The following is a 22385-nucleotide window of genomic DNA, read 5'->3' as shown; positions in this document are numbered from 1 at the left end:
AGATCTCTTACATGAGCTTAAGTCAAACCTGGCAGCCTTACAGACTGAATTCCATTCTTTAGCCAGGGAATAGGAGCAGGAGTAAGGCAGTCAGCCACCTTGAATTTCTCTGCCAATGTCTCAGGTGTAACTTTTAAGGGCAGCTTTTAAGGGCAGAGAAGGGTTTAGGCTTCCTCATTATCATTCCAAGAAAATGGAATTTCCCATTAGCATCCCAGAAAACACAGAGAGCACCAGTGAGGGTCGGTGTGACTGCAGCACAGAGAGCTGGCCCCTCTCTCTGGCTGGCCTTCCATGGGCCATGAGCTGTGTCACCTGCAGTCAGCACTGGGGGCCTGCAGGAAATCCATCCAGCTTCTTGCGGGTTTATCCCTCATAGCGCCTTCCCCTCTGGAGGAGCAGCTGACAGGCAGGGGAAGGAGATGGTCACATTATCACTCCAGGTTCAAACGAGCTGAATTCCTGGGGGCCCAGTCCAGAATAGTGCAGTATCAGCGATGCCAGTGTTGGCCATACACTTATGTTCTCCTGATGGCTCAGGACTGGCTCTCCATTTCCTGGCTGACTTGTCATTCACACCGTCAGCCTCGGACAGGATGTTCATGTCTCAAACCTTAATGACCATAATGCATTAACTGGCTGAACTGCCAAACTGCCTCAGGCGCCCGCTGTGCTGGCCTGCTGGGAAGGGATCTTCATGGCTTTGCTGGAATCTGCTCTGTGTTTCAGAGAAGTGAGGCACAGCTGGGGGTGCAGCCCTTGGGGCTCTCCTGTGGCCAGCAGCAGGTGATCTACACACACATCGCCCCCTCCAGGTGCTCATGGAGACGGGGAAGCAGCTCAGCTTAAGGAGAAGAACCAAGACAATGGGCTCTCCTTAGAAAATTCCTTATCCTTTTGCAACAGAATACATATACACAGAATTACCAGTGAACAGGCAATTCAGTAATTGGCCACCTTGTTTCATCTATTTGATAACAAAAAGAGAAAAAAGGAAAATATTGAAATTCAGAGATAGAAGATCTAGATATTTTTTAGTTTAAAGCTTTTACAGTGAAGTTTCTTTTTAGGTCAACTACTAGACTAAAACCAGCCCAGCAACTTCTCTTTCTCTTCCCTTTGTTATCAATTCCAAGGTATTAGTAGGATACAGGAGAAGGTGACTCATGAATCAGTGTGCCTCATGGTATGAGTCTTGGGAGGCTTTGAAATCATCACAGATTTCATCCAGGTGATCACTGGAAGCCACTCTTCTCCTCCAAACATACATTTTCTGTCACACCAAATGGCCCTCTAGGCATGAATTTTAGGTTTTCATATGACTTCCAGAGGCTTAACTAATTAAGTTCAGTTTGACTAGAAAGCATATCGGATCCATCCTTTACATTTCCATGTCTTTAGAACATGAGGTACTACAAAAATATTTAACATGGGACTTTGGAGTTTTTTCCCTGCTATTATTACGTTTATCCCACTATAGGAAGACTGTCCACTGCACCCAAACCATTAGAACTATTCCCTTCTTCCTCTTGAAAATCTATCACCTTCTGCTTTCCTAACCCCACACCTCTCTCCCAATCTGCTGAACACTGCTGAGAAGCCCAGGGCTTCCTTAGGTGGTTTGCCTGCCAGGGCAGTTGTTCCTGGCAGCAGGAGCCAGGGAAGGCAGCTGGGTGGGCAGCAGGCAGGTAGCTCCCACATGATGGCTGGGGATTGTCCCTGGCTTGGGCAGGCTGCAGTTGGGAATGTCAAGTCCAGTTTTCATTTCACTTTGCAAGCTTATTCAAAACCTTGGGCCTTGCATATAGAGCAGGTTCCAGAGTGGGGAAGAATTGTTCCTGGTACGTATTGTACCACTGAAACAGTTGCTGAAGCAGAACCCCCCTAGCTGACCAACCCCACAGGACAATCATTTTGACCTCCTGCAGTAATGGAGAAGGAGTCTGTGATGACATGCCCCAGCACTGACCAGGCACTGGAAGGTTTTTTTTAGCTAAGAAAACTCCAAATCAATTAGACACTCCCTTTAAAACTCTTATTTGTGCAGCATTTGGTATCTTCAATAATGATGATGTCATTCTACTGGTTCCTCATGGACCTTAATTGTGACCTAGATTTCTACTGTGGATAGCAGTACAACCAAAACTAGATTTTCATCAACATCTCATCAGTTTTGTCAGTAACACAGGCCTGATATACGCTTAAAATATAAATTCTTAATTTAGAAAAAAGTGGCGAAAAAAGAAAAAAAGATACAAATCTAACCGTACTTTTGAAGGTCACATTTAGCGAACCTGATCCCATTTTGCATTAAGTCCTGGCCATTTTTCTAGGTGTCTTTCTGTCTAAAAATTCTCATGTGTCTAGTCCACTTTTGAGCAGCTTGTGAAACACGTTCCAGTCCTACAACATGGAGGGTCCCGCTGCATGTGCTACTTGGATGGTCCCAGCCCCGAGGGCTGGCTCGGAAGCCGGGTTGTGTAATCTCCTATGTGCTTTGAGGTTGAATTTTTGCTGCCTCACGTCCCTATGTCTCTCAGCACGTCTTCTTACTTCCTTTTGTTTTAGTCTTGCCATCAGCATTTTCTTTGCTCACCTCACCAAAGTGTCTGTTTGCATTCTTTGGAAAATACCTATTTAGCTTTCAGAATACTCAACACCACAGACTTATCTTCCCTAAAACTTAAACTCTTTCTATAGCCCAGCTGTGCTACCTGCTGTTTTGTTGGGGCTATAGCACACAATGAATTTCAAGTATGACAAAAACAGACTGGGAAAAGATGGCTTGCTACAAAATTTGCTATGCAGATGTTAAACTTCTTTAATACTACTGATGGGCAGCAGAAGGTAAAATCCATCCTTTTACTTCAGCAGATCAAACTGTGCTGGACTTGCAGAATGACCATCAACCTGCTTCATCTTGGAGGAGGAACTTGCTCATTGCTGATGTTTGTTGCCTTAGGTAATAGACCTACACTTCTCTTTCCCTGTTACAGGGTAGGCACCTTGCTTCAGTAATTCTCTGCTCTAGTGCAGAGCCTATCACCCCTCCATGGTCACTGCTCCTCAACACACAGCATGATGACCACGTGGAGGTCTGGAGTTACACTGCAACGCCTGACATCACTTAGCTTGGGTGAAAGCTCAGCTGTAAGCACTGAGGAGTTAACCTTCCTCTACCTTGAACAGAACTGTGAAGGCACATAAAGAAAAACTGCCAGGTCTCAAACCACACAAATATGCTTTGCTGAAGATCAGTGTTTTCTTTACAAAGCTTACTGGATTCCCCTTCGGTCACCCCAGGAACATCCTTCGGTCAGAAGAATTCTCTTTCATGGAATGCTGCTTGCCGGCCAGTCCAGGGACAATCTCCCTGACCTAGAAGGGTTCTCCAGTTTGTTTTGGCAATAGGAGTGGTATTAGACATGCTGATGCTAAATGGCTTAGCATTAGCAGCAGAACAGCTTAAATTCCCTGTCCCAGAAGGTTAAACTGCAATGAGCCTCTTAAGAAACACTCGGTGCAATGGGCAAGCACTTGGCTCTGTGGCATAAGGTTGGGGATCAATCTTCCTCTCACCTCCTTGTGTGGCTATACAGCAGCAGAAAGCATGAGCATTAGAGGATAACATTTCCAAGTGTTACTTTTGAAACATAAAGAAATAAAATTATCAAATTTAGATTAAAAAACCCTAATGTAATTAAATTTGATATTAATCTAGGAATAAGGATATTCTATCTTGATTTATACTTATGCAATTCTTTCCTCTTTAAGGAACCTAAAAAATTCAGCAGCAGGGACTTGGCTTTGCAAATTTGCACATTGACAAGCTGATATGTCTGTCCTACAGGTCACTGGGGTCCACCCAGCCTGCCTGGGATGGCAGCTCAAGTGTATGATATTCAGATTTTATGTGGTTTGCACACTCCTCTACAGCCAACGGCACTGCCAGCGGATGCTTCCAATACACAGATACCACTTTACTCACCAAAATATGATTCCTGATGAAATGGTCAAACTTTAAAACACTACAGTACAGTTTATACAAGGGACCAGGATTAAAAGCAAGGAGACCATAAAGCAAACAAACTCTAAAGAATTAATTTCTCCCACTCAAACTGATGTTTCCTGCCAGGAAAGAAATACCTTGCAACAAAAATAATTTGCTAATTTGCTTCAGAGAAGAAGCATATCTGTAGTAAGAAACAAACCACCATAAAACACACACACCCTAAGAAAGAGCAAAACAAAAAGAAGGTAGTCTATGGTTGAAACTACTATTTTCCAATCCCTTTTTAAGACAAGCCTCAGATATGTAATTCAGGGCATGACATATTTGAAGTTTTGTCCCTGAAACCTCTTCTTTTTAACCTCTTCCTCCCAGTCAGAAGTCACATAAAGTAATGGGTCTGCAATGAATTACAGCATTCCAGATCTGCATCAAGTAGCTGAAATGGGGGACCCTGTTCCAGCTTCCTTCAAGGCTACTTTCAGCCACTACAGTCTGGTAACATCTGGAGGCATTGCCAGGAGGGCAAAACAACCATCTGAGCAGTGATCTTAAAAGGTTTCTGGGGAAAAAAAATTAAAATGATTCCACAGAACAGCTCTACCAGAAAGTTCTCCAAAGATATCTAAAACTGCCTTGTTTGCTACAGGAACCTCGAATGTTCCAGAAATGTGGGCTCCTGAGGGGCCAAGCAAAACTGCATGGCTTGCAGAGTGAACCTCCAAAGCCCTTAGGAACTCCTACTTTCAAGCCATAATTGTTGCTCTATTTTGCCTGAGACCAGAATCTGAAGTTGTCGTTTTCTCCCTAGTTCTAAAAAAGCAATTTGGCATGTGGCATGATTGACTTGGCTCCTCTCTGTATTTCACTGCTAATAAATGTTATCAGGAAAACCAGCAGGTGCATCCCTCACCTAAATGGTGGAGATAAGGCCCAGTCAGAGCCTCACCCCAGGATCCAGGAGTCCTCCCACTCCAGCCAGTGCTGATGGGATGGCTTGTGCTCCTCGTGGCCCTGCTCAACTGTGGAGCAAATCCACTCCTCTAGAACAGCTCCTTCTGCTTCAAGCACACAGTTAAAGATGGAAGTGCTTTGCATCTATTGAAGCTACGCCTCAGCCTCACTGAGGAGAGGTAATTTGACTCAGCTCCCAAGAACTGGTGATAATGTGAAGTGCTGACTCCAGGAAAATCACACCAATCCTGAGACTAAACCAGGGGAGCTGCCTCAGCTTTTCTGCTTTCAGTTGGAAACTGAATTACACAAGACAGAAAGCCTTCAGAGCACTTTTCTGTCTTCATCTCTCAAAAGCAGAGTTTGGACACAGCAGAGCACAATGTAAAAAAACATTGAATTGAGCTTAATTACCAGGATTCATATTGAAGTTGTGTCTTATCATGAATATTTCTGAATTTTTCAGAGATCAAGTACCACTTAGGACTTGGTAGGTTTAAAAATGTTTTTTGTTATTTCAAACCCAGCTACAAGAGGATAGAAAAAAAGGAGAAAAATCCTTAGGACAAATGATTTTGTAACAGAGGAATAAACAAATAAAGCAACCTTTACTGTAGAGTTTGTAGCCTCAAGACTTGAAAAGCCTGCTTGGGTCTCATCAGAACTAGCAGCTCCTACTACTACAGCTAACAGGCAATGACAGCTTTTCAAAGGGTTGAGTAGGCAAAAAAATTATTTTCAGTGAAATACGTAGGATTAATGTAAGGTCTCTGAATACTGCTCAAAGATAACAGTGATTGTTTAGAATAGCTCTCCCCACATGAGTTTTGAGGCACCTTAAAACCATACCAGTAGCAAACAAACTCCCCCCTGTTTATAAGGTGATTTGAGTGATCATTTTCCAGAAGGCTGAACCCTTCAACAAGTTTTAACTGTACTTTGGAAGAAAATAAAACTACTTACCATTAAAAAAAATCCCAAGAGAGTGGAGAAAAGTGGCTACATCTTGACTTTCAATAAATTTTCTTGTCCAAAGGGCTGTCTGTTCTTTATTCTGTCCTCTGTCCAGAATTAGGAAATGCCAGCCTCCCAGGACCTGGCTGAGCTGTGATTTTCCGGCAGTAGGGGATTATACCCCACCACACACTGCCTGCTGCACACCTCAGCAGAAAGTGCAGCCAGCTGAGTCACCACAAGTGCAACAGGCACTCTCTGGGCTGTCAGGGCTGCATCTGCAGCACCCCAAACTTGTGCCTTTAAAGCTTCTGTATGGCCATGGCACCATCCTGGGAGGTATCCCCATCAGAGGGGAACAAGACTGCCAGAGAGGCTTGGCTGCCCTAGGTGCAGTGGTGGGGATCCATGCAGACACCCTCAATTCCTCCTGGTTTTGTCTGCTCAAGCAGTGCTGCCCATCCCTCATTTGTAGCCCTGTGCAGACCCCAGGAGGGTGTGCAGTGTGTGGTGTCAGTCCTGCACTCAACACTCACAGCATGACAGGCCCACAGCAGCATTTTCTGCTCAGCAAAGCAGGAGGCGGCGCTGCGACACCTCAGGGGCTTCGAGGCAGAACAAAGACTCAAAATACATGGAAACATGTTTGTAGTAAGAGAAGGCTGATCGCTCAGTACAGGACATTTTTTATCATCAAAGATTGTAGATCACTTGAGTGTAAGAATGGGGGAAATGAAGACTCCATGTGAACTTTCTGTGGTATTTAAAAGATCAGTGTAACTTCCAAGTTCAGAGAAGGCTTTCTTAAACAAAACCCACCGCACCATTCAGTAACCTATGTAAAAGTACCTTTGTATTTTGTATTTAAAGGCACAGTAGTAAAATATTTCTTCTGCTGTGTTCCACTTGGTTGATCATATGTGCTTCATAGTTTTCAGGAATACCTTGATTTCTCCAGGCACATGGAATTACTTCACAGAACCCTATTACTCAAAATTTTCTTAGTTGGGGAAGCAGGCAACATCTTCATTAAAGCATCTCCAAGACAGAACTCACATATGCTACAGAGCTGTGGTCCTTTCTAAAAGTGGATCAAATATCCCCACTGGAATTTTTTTAGTCATGGTCTGTCAACTCGCCTTGCTTCCAGACTGGAATGTAGCTCTTTGTTTTGTAAATGTGTTTGATTACTGCTTTTTCCTTTTGACAAGTGCTTTCATGTATTAAAGAAGTCATTGTTACTTTTTCACTGGTGACAGAGATGTACCAAGCTCTCCTCAGAAAGCCTCGTTAACCTCTGCCCTCCATACATTTCCCTTTTTCCTGTTCTTAATCAGATTCTAATTTTTATTATGTCCGTAACTACTTTTATAAAGGTGTAAAATTACCCTAACCACTTTTACTACCAATCTCAATCCTTAAATACCAAAATAAAGAGCTCAGATGCTTCTGGAAACGGAACATCATGATACAAATGCAAAGATGAAAACTTTTTTTTTTTTAAATACAAGAATAACTTGTAAAAGTAAGATCTGTAACTTGCTGAAGTCAATCCCATATGCAGACGGGTAAGGCCACTGAGCTCATGTTCAGTGAGGTGGTTCAACTGTTTTCTCCAGGTATCAAGATTAACCTGGTAACTTTTCACCCCAGTAAAGAGTATGTAAAACTAGGCAATACTTTCACTGTGCTTACAGGCGCAGCTCAGTCAACAGAAAGCCAGTCAAGCTTCCCTCATGGTGACTATGTAAGTATAACATGAATAATTTAATACAATTCAATTACTTTCCAAGATCCTTGGTACTTGACAGGGTTATGACACTGCTTGAAAATCAGTCTCAATTTCCCTATAACTAATTCAGTTTCACACCAAGTATCCACAAATGCCATAGTTACTCTGAATACCATGGGTGCACACCTCACTGGGGATGGGGAATGCATGAGCATCATTGTTCCATCACTCTGGGCTTTTCCACAAACTGAGCTGTAGTGTCTGAATCCTCCATGGAGGCTCCCACTCAGTTCTCCTTTAAAGGCCCAACAGTAGCAAGACAGGGTTTTCCACATAAATAGAATTATTCCAAAAGGTCAGCTCTTAAAGAATTTTTTACGCCTTTTGCTATAAGTCTGGGGACCACCTATGTTTGTTAATCTACAGAGTTCCAGTCAGGAACAGTCAGAAAGCTCAGGCACCTAAAAGTTGTAAACTAATCAATTAGAGCAATCTTAAAATCAGGTATGGGGTATTCAATCTCAACTTCCCTAAAATGAACTAAATGCCTACCTAATGTGTATTAAGTTTTTCCATAACAGAAATACACTTTCATATTGAATTTCTGTATAGTACTGCCATTCCTCTAAAAAGTCTGGGAAACAGATGACATGAAATCTACACCAAAGGTAGTTGAAAAGTCCATTCATAAAACTTTTATTCCACTTACATCAACTTAATACACATGTTCTGAACAGTTATGCTTGGATTGTTCATGAAAATTTCATAAGACATTAAACAAAGCTAGCCATCATCTCAAGTTATTTCCCTGTTAACTATTTTTACAGCACATGCATGTTAGGCAAGTATCAAAAAAAAAAATCACAAAAGCAAAAAACCTAAAAAAGTTAAATACATGGGTTTTTGTTTTACTGCTGTGCTCGATATACAGTGTCATTATGAATATCAAGCAATTCATTTTTTACTGCATCTTTACTTGTACATTTGTTCTTAGGTTGCTTAAACCATTTAAATACAAATAAAATGTGTAGCAAAAATAATGAAAGCAACAGCAGGTAACTTTACAAATAATGGAATGTGAACCGTTTCTCTGTCCTTCTCTAGAGAAAGCTGACTGGGTTATCGAACTGTCTTAAGGAACACTTCAGCTGCAATCAAAGATGTACACTTGATTGGAATATTCCACAGATGTCACATGTACACCTGACATGCAATATCTATGGGACATCAGTTATCCACAGCCATGTGTGCTCCAGCTTGGATATTCAGACTAACTACACCTGTGGCTGCAACATTGATTATCCCTTTTTTCCATCGTGACAGACCAATATGCAAGCAGTCATCTTTGCCTGACATAGAAAGCTGTTTTAACACTGGCCTTGTGGGAAGCCACAATGTACCAAAAGTACTATGCCAAACATGTAAAACTTGTATAAAAATTTCACAACCCTATATTGGCCACCTCAGATGAAAACAGATAAATTCCCCAAATGTTAACTGGCTCTATTCCCCTAATATTAAACAAAACCACATGGGAAATATAGAAATCCAAATAGAAGTAACATAAACCTGTCAAATCGTAAACAAAAACTATTTGTGGGACAGCATGGATGACAAATGGTCTACTGTTTAAATTTCAGAATGAGGCAGACGGAACTTGGAAGGCTGGTTAATTCTCCCCTCCTTCTCCTGCTTCGGCTTCATCTCCTTGGGTATCCGATGTCCACAACTGTTTAGGAAAGAAAACAGAGTAACAGGTACATTAGTATACACTTATTACTAATAAATAGTAAGTAATTTTTAGAAAGAAGGCTTATGTGTTAATAGTAACAACTTCTAAGAGAGTACTGTGGAGAAAGAAAAGGCACACAGTAACATGAATCTCTTTCTTGGCCATGGCAAGATGGAAACTCAGTTCTAGATGACCCAACCCCACACTGCATTTAATGAGCAAGTTTATGAACAGTCAAAACCCAAGCCTCTTACTCACAAAGCTCACTAAAATATGACTAACAAGCAGGCAAGAATCAGACCTACTGATCAGCTAAATGTTTTCTTTCTCCTCAAGCAAGTTTTATATCCCTTTCTGAAGGTTTTTTCTGTTTTTTAAACCCCAAAATATTTCATAAAAATCTCTATCCCTTGGCTCTGTTCAGTTAGTTGTGCTCCCCTTTAGCAACTTTCAGAACACTGAAAGTTGCTAAACTTGGGTGGGGCAAGGAGGGAAGAAAATCAGGTTAAGCATGCACAAAATTTTATTTTCAGCTCCATAAAATCATACTAAGGAGCCATATATCAAGATCAAATACTAGCTAAGGAAACTAACCATCAGCTCTAGAGCAATAGTCATGGCCAAAAAATTATTTTGTGAACCAAGTATCTCCATGCTGGCTGCTTCCAAACTATTCCCAGCCCTGTACAATTTGTCATCCCTCACTTTATGGAGTCAGAGAAGCATCAACGCAATCATTCATGCTCTGTAGTATAAGATGGTGGAACACAAAACCAACTAATTCTCTTCACCTACAGTGCTATACCACCGAAGTCTTAAAGAACACCTTTATTTTTAAAATCCATCATAAGAAACATTTAATGCTTTCAGGAGCAGAAGGCAACAGTGAACCTGCATAAGACCAGTAGCCTTGTCCTTGCTGTGAACATAATGCATGGTATCTGCACTTAACCTTCCTTGCTGAAGGCATTAAAAACAACAAATTATTTCACTGGAGACAACAGCACACCAGTAGTCTGTTTCTAGACCTGCACTGCAATCTTTACTACATTGTAATATTACATTAGTCTCAATTTCAGCGCTATTCTTGTAAAGAAGAGTTAGTAAGAACAGTTTTATGGGAATTCCATCAGAGGTTTCCATCCTAAATCATCACCCCTAGAATACAGTCACAGTGTCTTTTAGGATGAAAAAGACTTTCACAATTATGAAGTCCAACCATTAACACCGCCAAGTCCACCATATCCCCAAATATCACATCTACACAAACTGAATACCTCCAGGGGTGGTGACTCAATCACCTCCCTGGGCTGCCTGTTCCAATGCTTGATAATTTTAGTGATGAAAATTTTCCTCATGTCCAATCTAAAATACACATCAATTAAGGTAAAAGGGCCTGAGTGCTTTGAAAGGGGCATTACCAATTTTACCAACTGAGGTATTAAGAACAATTTAACAAATCTGCTGAGAGGGAAAAGGCATAGGAAGAAGGAATGCCTTTTATTTAGGAAAAAAAAAAATTCATAAGAGAGCAAAAAAATTATCTAGCAGTTCCAGTAAAATAGATGTTGACAGTATGTTAAACAGCACTCTGAACACTTCTTTGTCTTCAGTCCCCACTGAGAATGAACACAGACTTCTTCAGCCATACAAGATTTGAAGTAAAACAGAACCAACAACTGAGGAAAGTGCTAGTGCACAGAACTGATCAACATGCTGAACCACTGTCTAAAGCCCACATACCTCAGACTTCCACCACTTGCATAACTAGCAAAACAGACCTTTTATACGTTTATGAAATTCACTATAGTCTTTGTCAGTCACACATATATATCTAAAGTTATTTTCTACCTCAAGAAGGTGTGGATAAACATGGAATCAACGCAATTGTACAGATCATGCTAAGCATTTAAGGAAAGACACATCATTCATTCAAGAATATGGAATCTTGCATCTGTTTACAGCTTTATCCCTTGTAATGGAAAGCTCACATCAATTACCAGGCCTACTTCCCTAACTCACAGACTATGGTAGCTCAGTCCAACTTTTGTTCTTGAGTGAAACAATTTGCTTTCTAACTGCTATGACAAGCTTTACATTATTTTTACTGGGAAGCTGGCAATTAAAGTCATCTTCTACTCTCTGTTTCAAAACCACTCATTCAGAAGGCAGCTCTTGAGCAATCCCACTCAAGGGGACAGTACACAGACACAGAGCAATGCCAACCCTGTATTTGTCTCCAATACAGAGGTTGAGAAATCACTTCCATTTGTTTTGTAAGCAACAAATGGAACAATTACAAGTAGTTTTTGCTGCAGTGTTAAGTTGCCATTTCAGTGGAAAAGACTCCAAAAGACAAGAGAAATTAAATGTTAGACACAGAAGCAGAAAGTATGGCAACTCCAATTTTATACAATCGTACAATTTTACTCCTAGTTTTGGTTTTTTTGCAAAGGTCCCTAATATCAGAAGCACAAAGAGTTAACAAGGAGCTACAAGTGGCAACAAGAAGTGTTTCATACTTTTTATTTTCTTGCTTGCAGCTCTTCTCCCCACAGACCAAGGAGTGAACTAAGCCATTTAATTACAATATTGCATGTTTGCTTATATTTAAGTTTCATTTGCTTTAGATGTTTATCTTTGCCAGTTTTAAAGTTCAAAGTAGGGTAAAAAAAGCCCACACACAAGATGAAGATTTTGATTATTCTGACAACTTATACCACAGACAGCTGTAGTCCAAGGAGGAGGAAAAAAAATAAAAGGAATTAAGACAGTTATGTTACAACTGCCATGGAAATAGGACTGATTTGCGTTTCAGCTTTACCAAAACTGAAGCCAAACAAAAATCCTCTTAACAACAGGTCCTTAAATGGACTTGGTAGATACTAGCTTTGTTTCCAGTTTTCACGTAGAATCTCTTCTTTGCAGATACATTCATGCAGAACAAGCTATATGAAAACTGATATAAGCTTTAAAGAGGCAAACGCTACTGTATTCTCAAATGCTGTTTAACATTGGGTAGTAGGTTTGCTAGTCACAGTCCAGACTCATCATTTAAACATGCTAGATTCCTTGAATAAAATAGCCTGAAATGTGGTTAACTTGTCATTTGTCAGAAAATCATGTTAATTAGCATGCCAACAAAAAAATTAAAAACTAACTAGGCAGGAAAAAGATTCAGCTCAGGGTGATGCACTATAGACTTGCTTCTGAGTGACAGACACAACTCCATGGCCAGGAACAAAAAGGGTAACTTGGAGTGCCAGGAAGACCAATCCTGTAATCTATATGCAAAGTTTGATGATACTCACTGTCAAGTTGTCTCTCAGTAACTGCATTATTAGCGTGCTGTCTTTGTATGACTCTTCACTTAATGTATCAAGTTCAGCAATTGCTTCATCAAAAGCCTAGTGTTATAAAAACAAACAACTCCATTAGCCATGTGACAAAAGGTTATGCAAATAATTTAAGTGGAATTTCCCCCTCTTTGACTTACCGTTTTTGCAAGGGAACAGGCTTTCTCCGGCGAGTTGAGGATCTCATAATAGAACACGGAGAAGTTCAGAGCCAGACCTAATCTGATGGGATGTGTTGGTTGCATCTCCTTTTTACTGATTTCAAAAGCTTCTTGATATGCCTGTTGTGATTGCTCCACTATCCCTTTGGGTAAAAAACAAACACAAACAAAACCCACAACAAGTAAGTAATTCACACACTGTATCCAGACATACAATCAGGACTGTGCTCATACTTGCATGAAGAAACCATGTCAGGAGTGCCTGTGAATGAGCACTTTAAGGAGTAAGTTGCAATTTAGCAAAGATTTTATTAAATTACATTTTCAAATAATTAAAAAGGAGGGAAGTTGTTACTGACCAAATCACAGGTTTGAGCCTCTTCCCAACACCCTGTGACTACTTGCATTTACAAATGTTTGCAGCAGTTTTGTCACACTGAAGTTAAAACCCACCATCTACTTGATGGAGTACCACAGTTTCAATGTGTTTAAACACTGCAGTGCATTAGAGAGCCACATTTTAGTCACAGGAAACACTGATGATCTTTGCCTGTCATGCTGAACCCTTTCAGTAACAGCCATCTATGAGTCTCCATTCAAATTGCTCTGCAAAAATAGTGTGGCATACCCCAGCTCAAATAAAGTATGTATTTTTAAAAGCTTCCAGCATAGTTCTATTTCCTATACAGATATGGAAAGCATTTTTACCTAACTTAGAAGTTCTAGTACCTACAAACTTTGAAGGGAGAAAAATTAATAACTTGGCTTTTTTACGTTAAAGGTGAATCTCATGTCCCTCTTAATTGGTTCAGTTGTACAAGTTATTAACACCTGGCAAAAACCAGCAGCTACCATGTTTATATGAAGACTGAAGAGATCAACAGTTTCCTTTCTCACTGAAGGCACCTGAGCTTAGAGCTGGTTCTGCCTGCACGAGTCAGAGCTCATGGCCCAACACAGCCCACAAGCTGCTGGGGCCAGGGAAACGCTGAGCACAAAGGGGCACTTGTTCCTCAGCTCTCCACCAGCAGCTGAGAAAAAGGTGGGCAGAAAGTCATTCAATTCAGATGCAAAAATCACTCCAACCCTAACATTTCTATATCAAACCAGAAATGCATCCAGCATGATGTCTGCAAGAGTGCAGTCACATGTATTTCAAAACAAAGAAAGGAATTCTAAGGTAAGGACTTAAAAGTACAGCAGGATTTAAGTATGAAGTTTTCAGACTCCAAGTCTGAAAACAACACCAATACTCAGGATGTCTATACAATCACTATTTGTTCACCTTTAGATATTCACAAAAATTAAAGCATCATATTGTTCTCCTCCAAATGGAAGAATGAGGACATGCACTGCACAGTCATCAACACTGGTCTCTCTGCACTCATCACTAATAATGGAACGCTTCAGATCAGACAGCTGCCCTAATACTTTGAAAATGACTGGAAGTTAGTACATTACAGTTGAGAAGAACCAGGTTTACTGTAAGTTAAATTTTAAAATTGTGAGAAATGTTTAATTCTTGTCATAATGGAAAATCCTCAGAAAATGGTACTGTTAATAAAAGGCAAAACAAGCAGAATGAAAAATAAGTAACTTCAGGGAATGAAGCTGAGTTTCATGTTTTAGTAATTTTTCTTTAACATATTTTCAAAACAGAAAGTGTATTTTTTCTCCTTATTTGAGAAAACAGTTACCTTTTGAGCAACAATTCAGAGCACTCAGTGTATAATTCGAAGTATTCTGTTAATTTTTAAATCAGTCACACAGTATAAAAAAGTTTCTAACCTTGAATTCTTTAGAAAGTGCAGCTCCAAAGTTCAAGGATAAAATAGAGTGAGGTACCTGCTTGACATTCCTGTCTGCTAGACTGCCATAAGGAAGCCCCATTCCATAAAAATAAACAATGTGGTTTATGAAGATAAAAATCCAATTCCTAGAGTTGGAAGCTCTATATTGTTGCTGTATTTACTGCAAACGGCTGGAAGAATAGTGTCCAACTCAACAGCTATTCTTTCCTAAACAATAATGATCAACTGCTCTTCTTCAAGGTCACAGACAACATACAGGAAAAACATGTGACATGTGACATGAAACTCTGGAGGTGGGGCATGAATTGAAAAAATGGAAACCCACTGGAAACTGCTCAGCCAGGATACTGGGTAAATAAACTTTAAAAGCACTTTAAACAAAGATTTTCACAGCCTAATTTTAGAGCCTGTAACTTAATCCTCAACAGGAACTTTGGGACTTGAAATATTGTACCTCTTATGCATATGAACAGAGATCACCAAAATTACCGAAGGAAAACACAGTAACTCTCTACAACAGATCTAAAGCACTGGTAACATACAATTCTGCAGTCACCAACACTGGGTCAGTGTGCATGCAATAAACATCAGAAATCAAATTGAGCCTTACATACTAAGTCTGAGGATCTTTGTGTAACTCCATTGTCCAGCATGCTGGGAAAACTGGGCTTCACTGTGTAATGTGGATACAACACATGCCAGTAAGGCAGACACATCTATCCCCCGAAATTATTCCATGTTTGCTTCCCATCTATGCCAAACTCAATCTAGTCTCTGAAGTGCCACAGATATCATTCTGTGCCATACTGGGGGGGTTATTAGCTTAAGAGCAGCGCAAGCCAGGGGCTGCAGGTGCTCAGGAGCCCCACAAGGAGCCGAGCAGATGCTGCCGAGGGCAGACTGGCACCGCACAGCTCATCACGCATCCCCAACTCCTGTGGGCCTCAGGGCAGCCCAAGTGAGGAGTGTGACACACCAGGCTGGCTCTGTGCTCAACTGTGCTGCTCCTCAGGGCACACTGCCAACAGCCCTGAAGTGGCTCCAGGAAACAGCCTGGCACTGATTGCAGTGAGCTGGATCTCAACTAATGCATTGCTCTGAACTGAAGGGGACTCTGCACGGAGGTGGCAATGCTGTTAGGGTGTTTCCAACCACAGCACGTAAGGAACTCAAAAAGTTGAGTACCTAATATTAACTTTTTAAGCTAAATTTAGGCAAAGGCAACTTACCTGTGATTATGATAAGCTGCTTACATGAAAACAATTCATTTGGACATTAAACTACCAGAAGAAATTACAGAAAATTTACAGAAGAAATTTTCCAAACAGTAAGATTAATTTTATTAAACCTTTTCTCCTCCAGGTTGTTTCTTGTCTCTTTGCTCACTGAACCTATTCAGACTTCTTATAGTCTGTAGAAATGCAGGAGAAATTGTAAGAATAAGTCTTCAGAAAGCTACAAGACAACAAAGAGGTAAAACCCCTGACATTCAGCCAGACAGAAATGCATAAACTGGTATTTCAGTGATAAACCAGATAAACGCATGCGGAAATTGGAGACAATATATAGATTATATATAATTAATATTAATAATTAATAGATTTTGTGACTCAGTGTCTGTCTCACGCTTCCATCAGCATGTACGTGGAAATTTTTGTAACTCCTTTGAAAGCCAACAATCTAGGATTTTCCTTCAGACAACAGGAAGCCTATTACTAAAGAAATTTACATCCAAATCAGAATTACTCTAAAATTAGAGTTGTCACCAAAAGCAATCTAGCTGGACAATGTTTATCCATGAGCAGACATACAATACCTTTCTTGTCATCTCCAGCAGCAACCTCAGCCAAGTAACGGTAGTAGTCTCCTTTCATTTTCAAATAGAAAACTTTACTTTCTGCTTGCGAAGCATTAGGGATCAAGAACTTTTCCAACAGAGACTAAAAGGGAAACAAAGAACACAGTGTTTTGAACATATGCTGAACCAACAATTCAATTATATTTCAATTTATTTCAAAGTCAAGACAGCTTCACTTCTTGCTTATTTTCTTCACATCCTACATAACATAGTCAGCTAGAGAACGTGTTCCGGATTCCAATTCCAGATATAAAAGGAATGCTGCATTGTGTGCTTTAATGGGGAGAAGGAGGCTGTGTCAATTTAGCAGATGAGTTTTATACGACCAAAGTATGGCTTTCTATAAGCCATTATAGAGAACCCTGGAAAAAATAATGTAGTCCAAGGACTCTGGGCAGAGGGTATACCATGGAAGAAAGTCTGCATCCACAAAATACAATAAAAGGATTTGATATATCAGTTGCCAAATCAGAGACCAAATTATTTTACATACACAGCCAATAAATAAGTCTCCTGAGCCCAGTTCCCATTAACTTGAATGCTCTATTGGCACCACCAGCAAGAAACCACAAGGTGAACCTGTATTATGGCGTTTCCAGTCAGCTAACCATCTGGCATTCAGCTCTGTAGCACCTCTATTTGACTTTATGTGCTACCCTAACAGGTATTTCCTTTATCTTCCAAAGCAAAGGTAGCTCTCTGGAGTCACTCCACCAAATCCTCCCCATGGGCTGACAGTGAAGACCAGGTTTTTCTAGATTATTCTAACTGCTTGTTAACATAGCTGAGGCAGTCATGTAATTTAGCAAGAATTCCATTATGATAAAAAGAAAAAAAGGGAAAAAATTGCTAGCTCCAACACATTCAGTCAAATTAGGTACAGGCTTGTCAAACTTTGTGATATTGAGTGCTTGAAGTCAGACTTTAAAAGAAAAGCCAGTTATTTAAAAGTCAAAAAAGGTACAGCATACCTAAATAGTCAGAATTGAATCAGAAGCTGTTACGTATACTTGGTGAAGGCTATGCAAATAATTTTTAAAGGAGGTTTTAGTACAAATTTTTTGGCCATCTCTCTCTTTTTTTTTTTCCTTCCCTGTAAATTAGATGACTGACATTACAGTTTTCCTTCAGTTTTTTAGCTTTTCTTTCCAAGGATACCACAGAAAAGGACAAACTAATTAAGTTCCAACTTACAGAATGATGGCTGCTTTAGAGCACTTTCTCTCAAGGCCATTCAGCAGGTTAAATGAACCTCTTACAGGACATATTCCTGGGATAGGCATACCCTGGACATGGTAGGCTGCAACTACTGCACTGTGACATGGGCACCTGCAGTACCTGCTCTGCTTAACAGGCCAGCTATTAAGCCACAGAAAACTGTCTCAAAATTCACAGGAAGAGCACAAAGAGCAAGTCTAGTTTTGGCTTTTGTTTTGGTTGCTTTCTTCTTTAATCAAAGTACTGCTAATCCACTTATATGAATAGTGATAGACTGGTAGATTTAAACTTGCATGAAGCTCCTCAAAATGAAGTGACCCATCACAGAGTATCTCTCATCATTTCTACTGCAGCAGAAAGATAATAAAGAAATCAGGCTGACAGGCACGAAAGTCAGACAATATTCAGCCACACCTATGCCACAATGAGGTAAAAACCTGTAAGTGGACTTTCTTTAGTGGCTTCAACAGAGTGGATTTATTTGTTCATCTTTAAAATTAGGCCTTTCCAGTACTGTGGGACTTGGTATATAACTTTATTTTATAACAACACAGGGAGACACTGAAAAATACTGCATGTCCTCACTTCCCATCCAAATGACAGCACAGGCAATTCTTTGGCAACAGAAGGAACTCCACACAAGCTAGTCAGCAACACAAGTATTTTTCTGGAGACAGTCAAAAGGGCTGCCAAGCTGCCTCATGCCAAAGGCACCCTTTGAGGGCATCCCACCACGCCAGGAGAAGGGTTCAGAGCCAGCCCTGTCCCAGTGAGGCTGGAATGTAGCAGGGGGCCAGCAGGTTTATGGGTCACACACCTTAGCTCTCTGTAACTCCTTATACACTCTGTCCTCAGTAGAGAGTTTCAAGGCTTGCAGCTACATCTTCTTGAGTTCCAAGAAACTCCAATGACAACTGAAGGTTACCAGCTGCTGTGAACAAGGCTCCTTATTAGCTTTTATCTGTGAGATTTCAATTAATCCAGGTATGTCAGTCTGCACTTATGCTTCTGGCATTGTGGGGAGTTGCTCTCCTTCTCCACCCTCCATTAACTGGCCAGATCAAAATATTTCCAGTGATTCCACAAACAGAAATTATTCCTCATCTGTATAGAAGGTCATTTGATTAAAACGTACAGCTCTACTCACTGACACAGCAGCAAGCTCCAAGATTTAAACTTCACTTAGATCACAAATGAGGTAAAGTAGCTTGCAAACTGAATGGGTGAATTGCACCAGGAGACAGATAGGAAGAAAGACTACTAACTGTCATCTTAAACAGACAAACACTAGCAGGGCAAAAGGAGCTTGAACGCTGTAAATCTTGTACTGCAAAAAGTTCAAAAGCCATGTTGAATTTCAAAGACTGATGAACTGAGAAAAAGTCCCTTTGAACAGCTATTCACAGAATATAGCCCATGCAAAGAGACTCCAACTCAAACTGAACTGGGAGCTTACTCAGATTTGGATGAAAGAGTCTATTCTATACAAGCAACACGTAGGACTGGTGTGCCACATATCTTTGGAAGAATTTGATTTATGCCAAATACTTCACAAACAGCAACAATAAAACCTGCAAGCATATGAATATTTAAAAGCTAGCATGTGAAATGATTGCAAAGAGATCTCCTCCCTATTATTTATTTAGTCTTATAAATTCAGTTTCTTCTGTTTGTATTAGTCCATTTATTTCAGAATCTATTTTACTTTAGTGGTGTAAGTAGACACAGACCACTCCTTTAAAGTTAGTCTGAAGGTTCAGGGTACACAGATTTATCCTAGAGAGTGGCTGTGAAAGCATAACCTGCATGGAGGTGGTATGGCTACAGAAAGCCAGACAGGTAAGACCAATGAAGCTACTAAGCTTCATTGTTCAATTACAGAAGATAGAAGAATCAAAAGCCCAGCAAATTTAATAATTTGTTATCTGCCAACACATCAGCTTATGGAGAATACTGTTTATCTTGTGGATTCTTTTAATAGCTTTTGCTTCAACTTGCCCACCTCCTCTCTCCTTTACCAGAGGACAAGGCAATGTTTATCAGTATGGAGCTGATCACCATACAGGCCACTAAAGTGGCAGCAGCTAGTCCAAGACTGGATTTACTACACTGATGTGATCTGCATCACTGCAATGTGTACAGTGCCCTGACAACTGCAGTCCATACATGTCTGTGATTACATTATATGTAGTTAAGGTTTCATGCTTGTTCATGATCTTCCTGCTATGACATGAAACTCCCATCCAGGTTTGATATATATGAATACATGGGCAGTTATTTATAGCATCTGGTAGGAACATTTTTCTGAAGAAAACTAAACGACCATTCCCTGACCTTGAATCCCCCACCCAGGACACAGCAGTAATTGGCAGAGCTTTTAATTTGACAGCAAGGATCTAACTGTCGTGAAACAAACCATACCACTATCATCAACTAAGCAGACACAGCAGCATTTCAGAGGACTTTTCAGCCCAAACCTGTAATACCTTGTACTTTTTTAAGTCCTTTCAGAAAGATTTAATAAGTTTTTTTTTTAATTTTTTTTTTTTAAAGGATATGTTTAAATCTGAGTATCAACTCTTACTAATATGCTGGCCATGCAAAGATCAGGCTTCAACACTTCACACCTGTAATTCTGGTTATGACTAAGTCAGCAGCTTTCTGGTTCTCTGGACTGGCCAACAAACATGTTTGAACTCACAGGATGCCAGCTCTGCTCACACATACCATTGGTAATATTTGGTGTGCTCCCTCACCCTCAGCAAGTACTAGAGAAAAGTCTTTGTCTCCAAAGACATACCAGAAACTATCTGCACACAACTTGATTATCCTAACGGTGAACTTCAATCCTGGCTTGTTCTAAACACTGAACTGGAAACATAATGACTTCCTTCATTCTTACACATATTCTACTGCCTGAACAGGATACAGTCAATAGGTGGCAACATGAAGCTCATCACATTTTGAGCCACTTTGATGCAAGGCTCTATGTACCTTTTCCTGTGGTTTTGCAAGATAAAGTATGAAATGTTAAGAGTTATTAGACTTACCTAGGAACGTGAAATAAGCCTAAAAAGTAGTAACAAAAGAAACCCAACAGCCAACCCTCTCCTAAAAGTCTGCCTGCTTCTTACTGCAAGTGGACATGCATCAGCTGTCAAACTAAGGTGAGGCCTGCAGCTGAAGATGGGAAGCCAACACAGACTTGGAGAGTCCTTTCCTGACACTTGAAGCCTAAAAGTACTCTTGTTTTAAAAGCATTTGCATCTTTGGCAAATGACTTGTGTAGGTCAAATCTACTGGGAAATCTATTCCCAAATCCAACATTAGAGCATTAAATAATTTTATTTTAATGCTCAGTTTTGCCTTGGTGCTTCTAGTTCAGTACTTATTTCCCTTTATTAAAGGCTTGGTATCAGTACATGTTATTGCTTATAAATTTTAGAGATGATTGTGCCAACAACTTGATTTTCTATTTATATATTTCCCTCCTGACAAGCAGAAAAAAAAGAATAGTCACCAGATTCTAGGAAAATGTAGTAGCAAGTAGCATAATACATAAAATACGTAGTTAAAAGTACTGAGAACTAGAAGCCTTATTTTTAAATATGCAAAAATTAATTATTAAGATATCTAACTGAATAAAAACGCGAGAACTACAGGAGAAATAAAAATATATTGTTCTTGCACAAAAGAACCAAGGTGCAGAATGGCAAAACTTGAAAAGAATACATTGATAAACTTTAGGTACTTTAAATAGTATCAGTTCTCTGAAATAATCTCACTTTTTGTTTAATAAATAAGCAGGCTTTTTGTTTTCATGCAGTATTGAAAGACACCCAACAATAGCTTTGTTTTTCTAATTTTGAGAATGAACTACACAAGAGTACTACCTGAACTTCAACTCACTTGTCACCCACCCATGGTATATGACATAGGGATGAAGATCACATGGAAGAACTTCTTTTTCTTTTTAATTCATGAAAGAAACTTTTGTTTTTTTAAGCTCAGCTGAAACTAATTTAATGACAACCGTCTGGTATTTTCATGATGTAAGCAGCATTCCACTATCTTCCTCCAAGACATTATAAGAACACAAGAGGGATCATACTGGCTGACAGGACTCCTCTGTCTGCTAATCTCACTGCAACACTGCCTGAAAGAGGATGCCACTAGGAAAACACATTAACAAAGCAAGAAAGCGCCAGGCTTCTCTTAGTCTCCATCAATGCCCAGGAACTTCCTGAGCCAGATGTGGTTTCTCTGGAGGAAGTAACCTTAAACAGGCTTCTTGTCCATTTTACATACATTGTTCGAACTCTCATCAAAATAACCTTAATACCCACAAAGCACCAGAGATGAAGCTGCAGATACCTGTCTACCTGTATATGAGTGTTACTTTTTTCTTTAAACTATTTCTCAGTTTCATTAAAAAAAAAAGAAAATAAAGGACACTGAACAATTCCCATTATAATCTAGCAAGTCATTTTCCATGACTGTTTTTCACAGGAGGATTAGGAAAGTTACAAGCTATAAAACAACACATGCAATTAGCTGCACTGCCCAGATTGGCACACACACTATAAAGGCTTTAATTAAA

At 40.0% G+C, this 22385-nt stretch overlaps 1 protein-coding gene and 2 long non-coding RNA genes across 11 annotated transcripts in view; 2 read left to right on the top strand and 1 right to left on the bottom strand.

The window, feature by feature from the left end:
* Positions 1–7664, top strand: part of LOC111924493 (uncharacterized) — a 33013-nt gene extending 25349 nt beyond the window's left edge. Inside the window, exon 5 of the long non-coding RNA XR_015287098.1 lies at positions 7615–7664. This is a non-coding gene — a long non-coding RNA (uncharacterized LOC111924493). The remainder of the gene's footprint in view (positions 1–7614) is intronic.
* A 654-nt stretch (positions 7665–8318) lies between these two features.
* Positions 8319–22385, bottom strand: part of YWHAZ (tyrosine 3-monooxygenase/tryptophan 5-monooxygenase activation protein zeta) — a 27784-nt gene continuing 13717 nt past the window's right edge. For all 9 annotated transcript variants that reach the window (XM_086889623.1, XM_086889573.1, XM_086889281.1 and 6 more), the window contains 4 exons: positions 16526–16649; positions 12878–13041; positions 12693–12788; positions 8319–9378 (listed from right to left, as the gene is read on the bottom strand). In XM_086889623.1, coding sequence (XP_086745749.1) covers positions 9319–9378; positions 12693–12788; positions 12878–13041; positions 16526–16649 — 444 coding nt within the window. In that variant the 3' untranslated portion in view covers positions 8319–9318. The remainder of the gene's footprint in view (positions 9379–12692; positions 12789–12877; positions 13042–16525; positions 16650–22385) is intronic.
* The window catches only part of LOC111924495 (uncharacterized), a 16095-nt gene continuing 3027 nt past the window's right edge, over positions 9318–22385 (top strand). The window contains exons 1-3 of the long non-coding RNA XR_015287148.1: positions 9318–9406; positions 14950–15060; positions 16072–16182. This is a non-coding gene — a long non-coding RNA (uncharacterized LOC111924495). The remainder of the gene's footprint in view (positions 9407–14949; positions 15061–16071; positions 16183–22385) is intronic.

The sequence above is a fragment of the Cyanistes caeruleus genome, chromosome 1 (assembly GCF_971803275.1).
Source record: "Cyanistes caeruleus chromosome 1, bCyaCae1.hap1.1, whole genome shotgun sequence".
NCBI classification, from domain to species: Eukaryota; Metazoa; Chordata; class Aves; order Passeriformes; family Paridae; genus Cyanistes; species Cyanistes caeruleus.
This window is presented reverse-complemented; position numbering and strand designations above follow the sequence as displayed.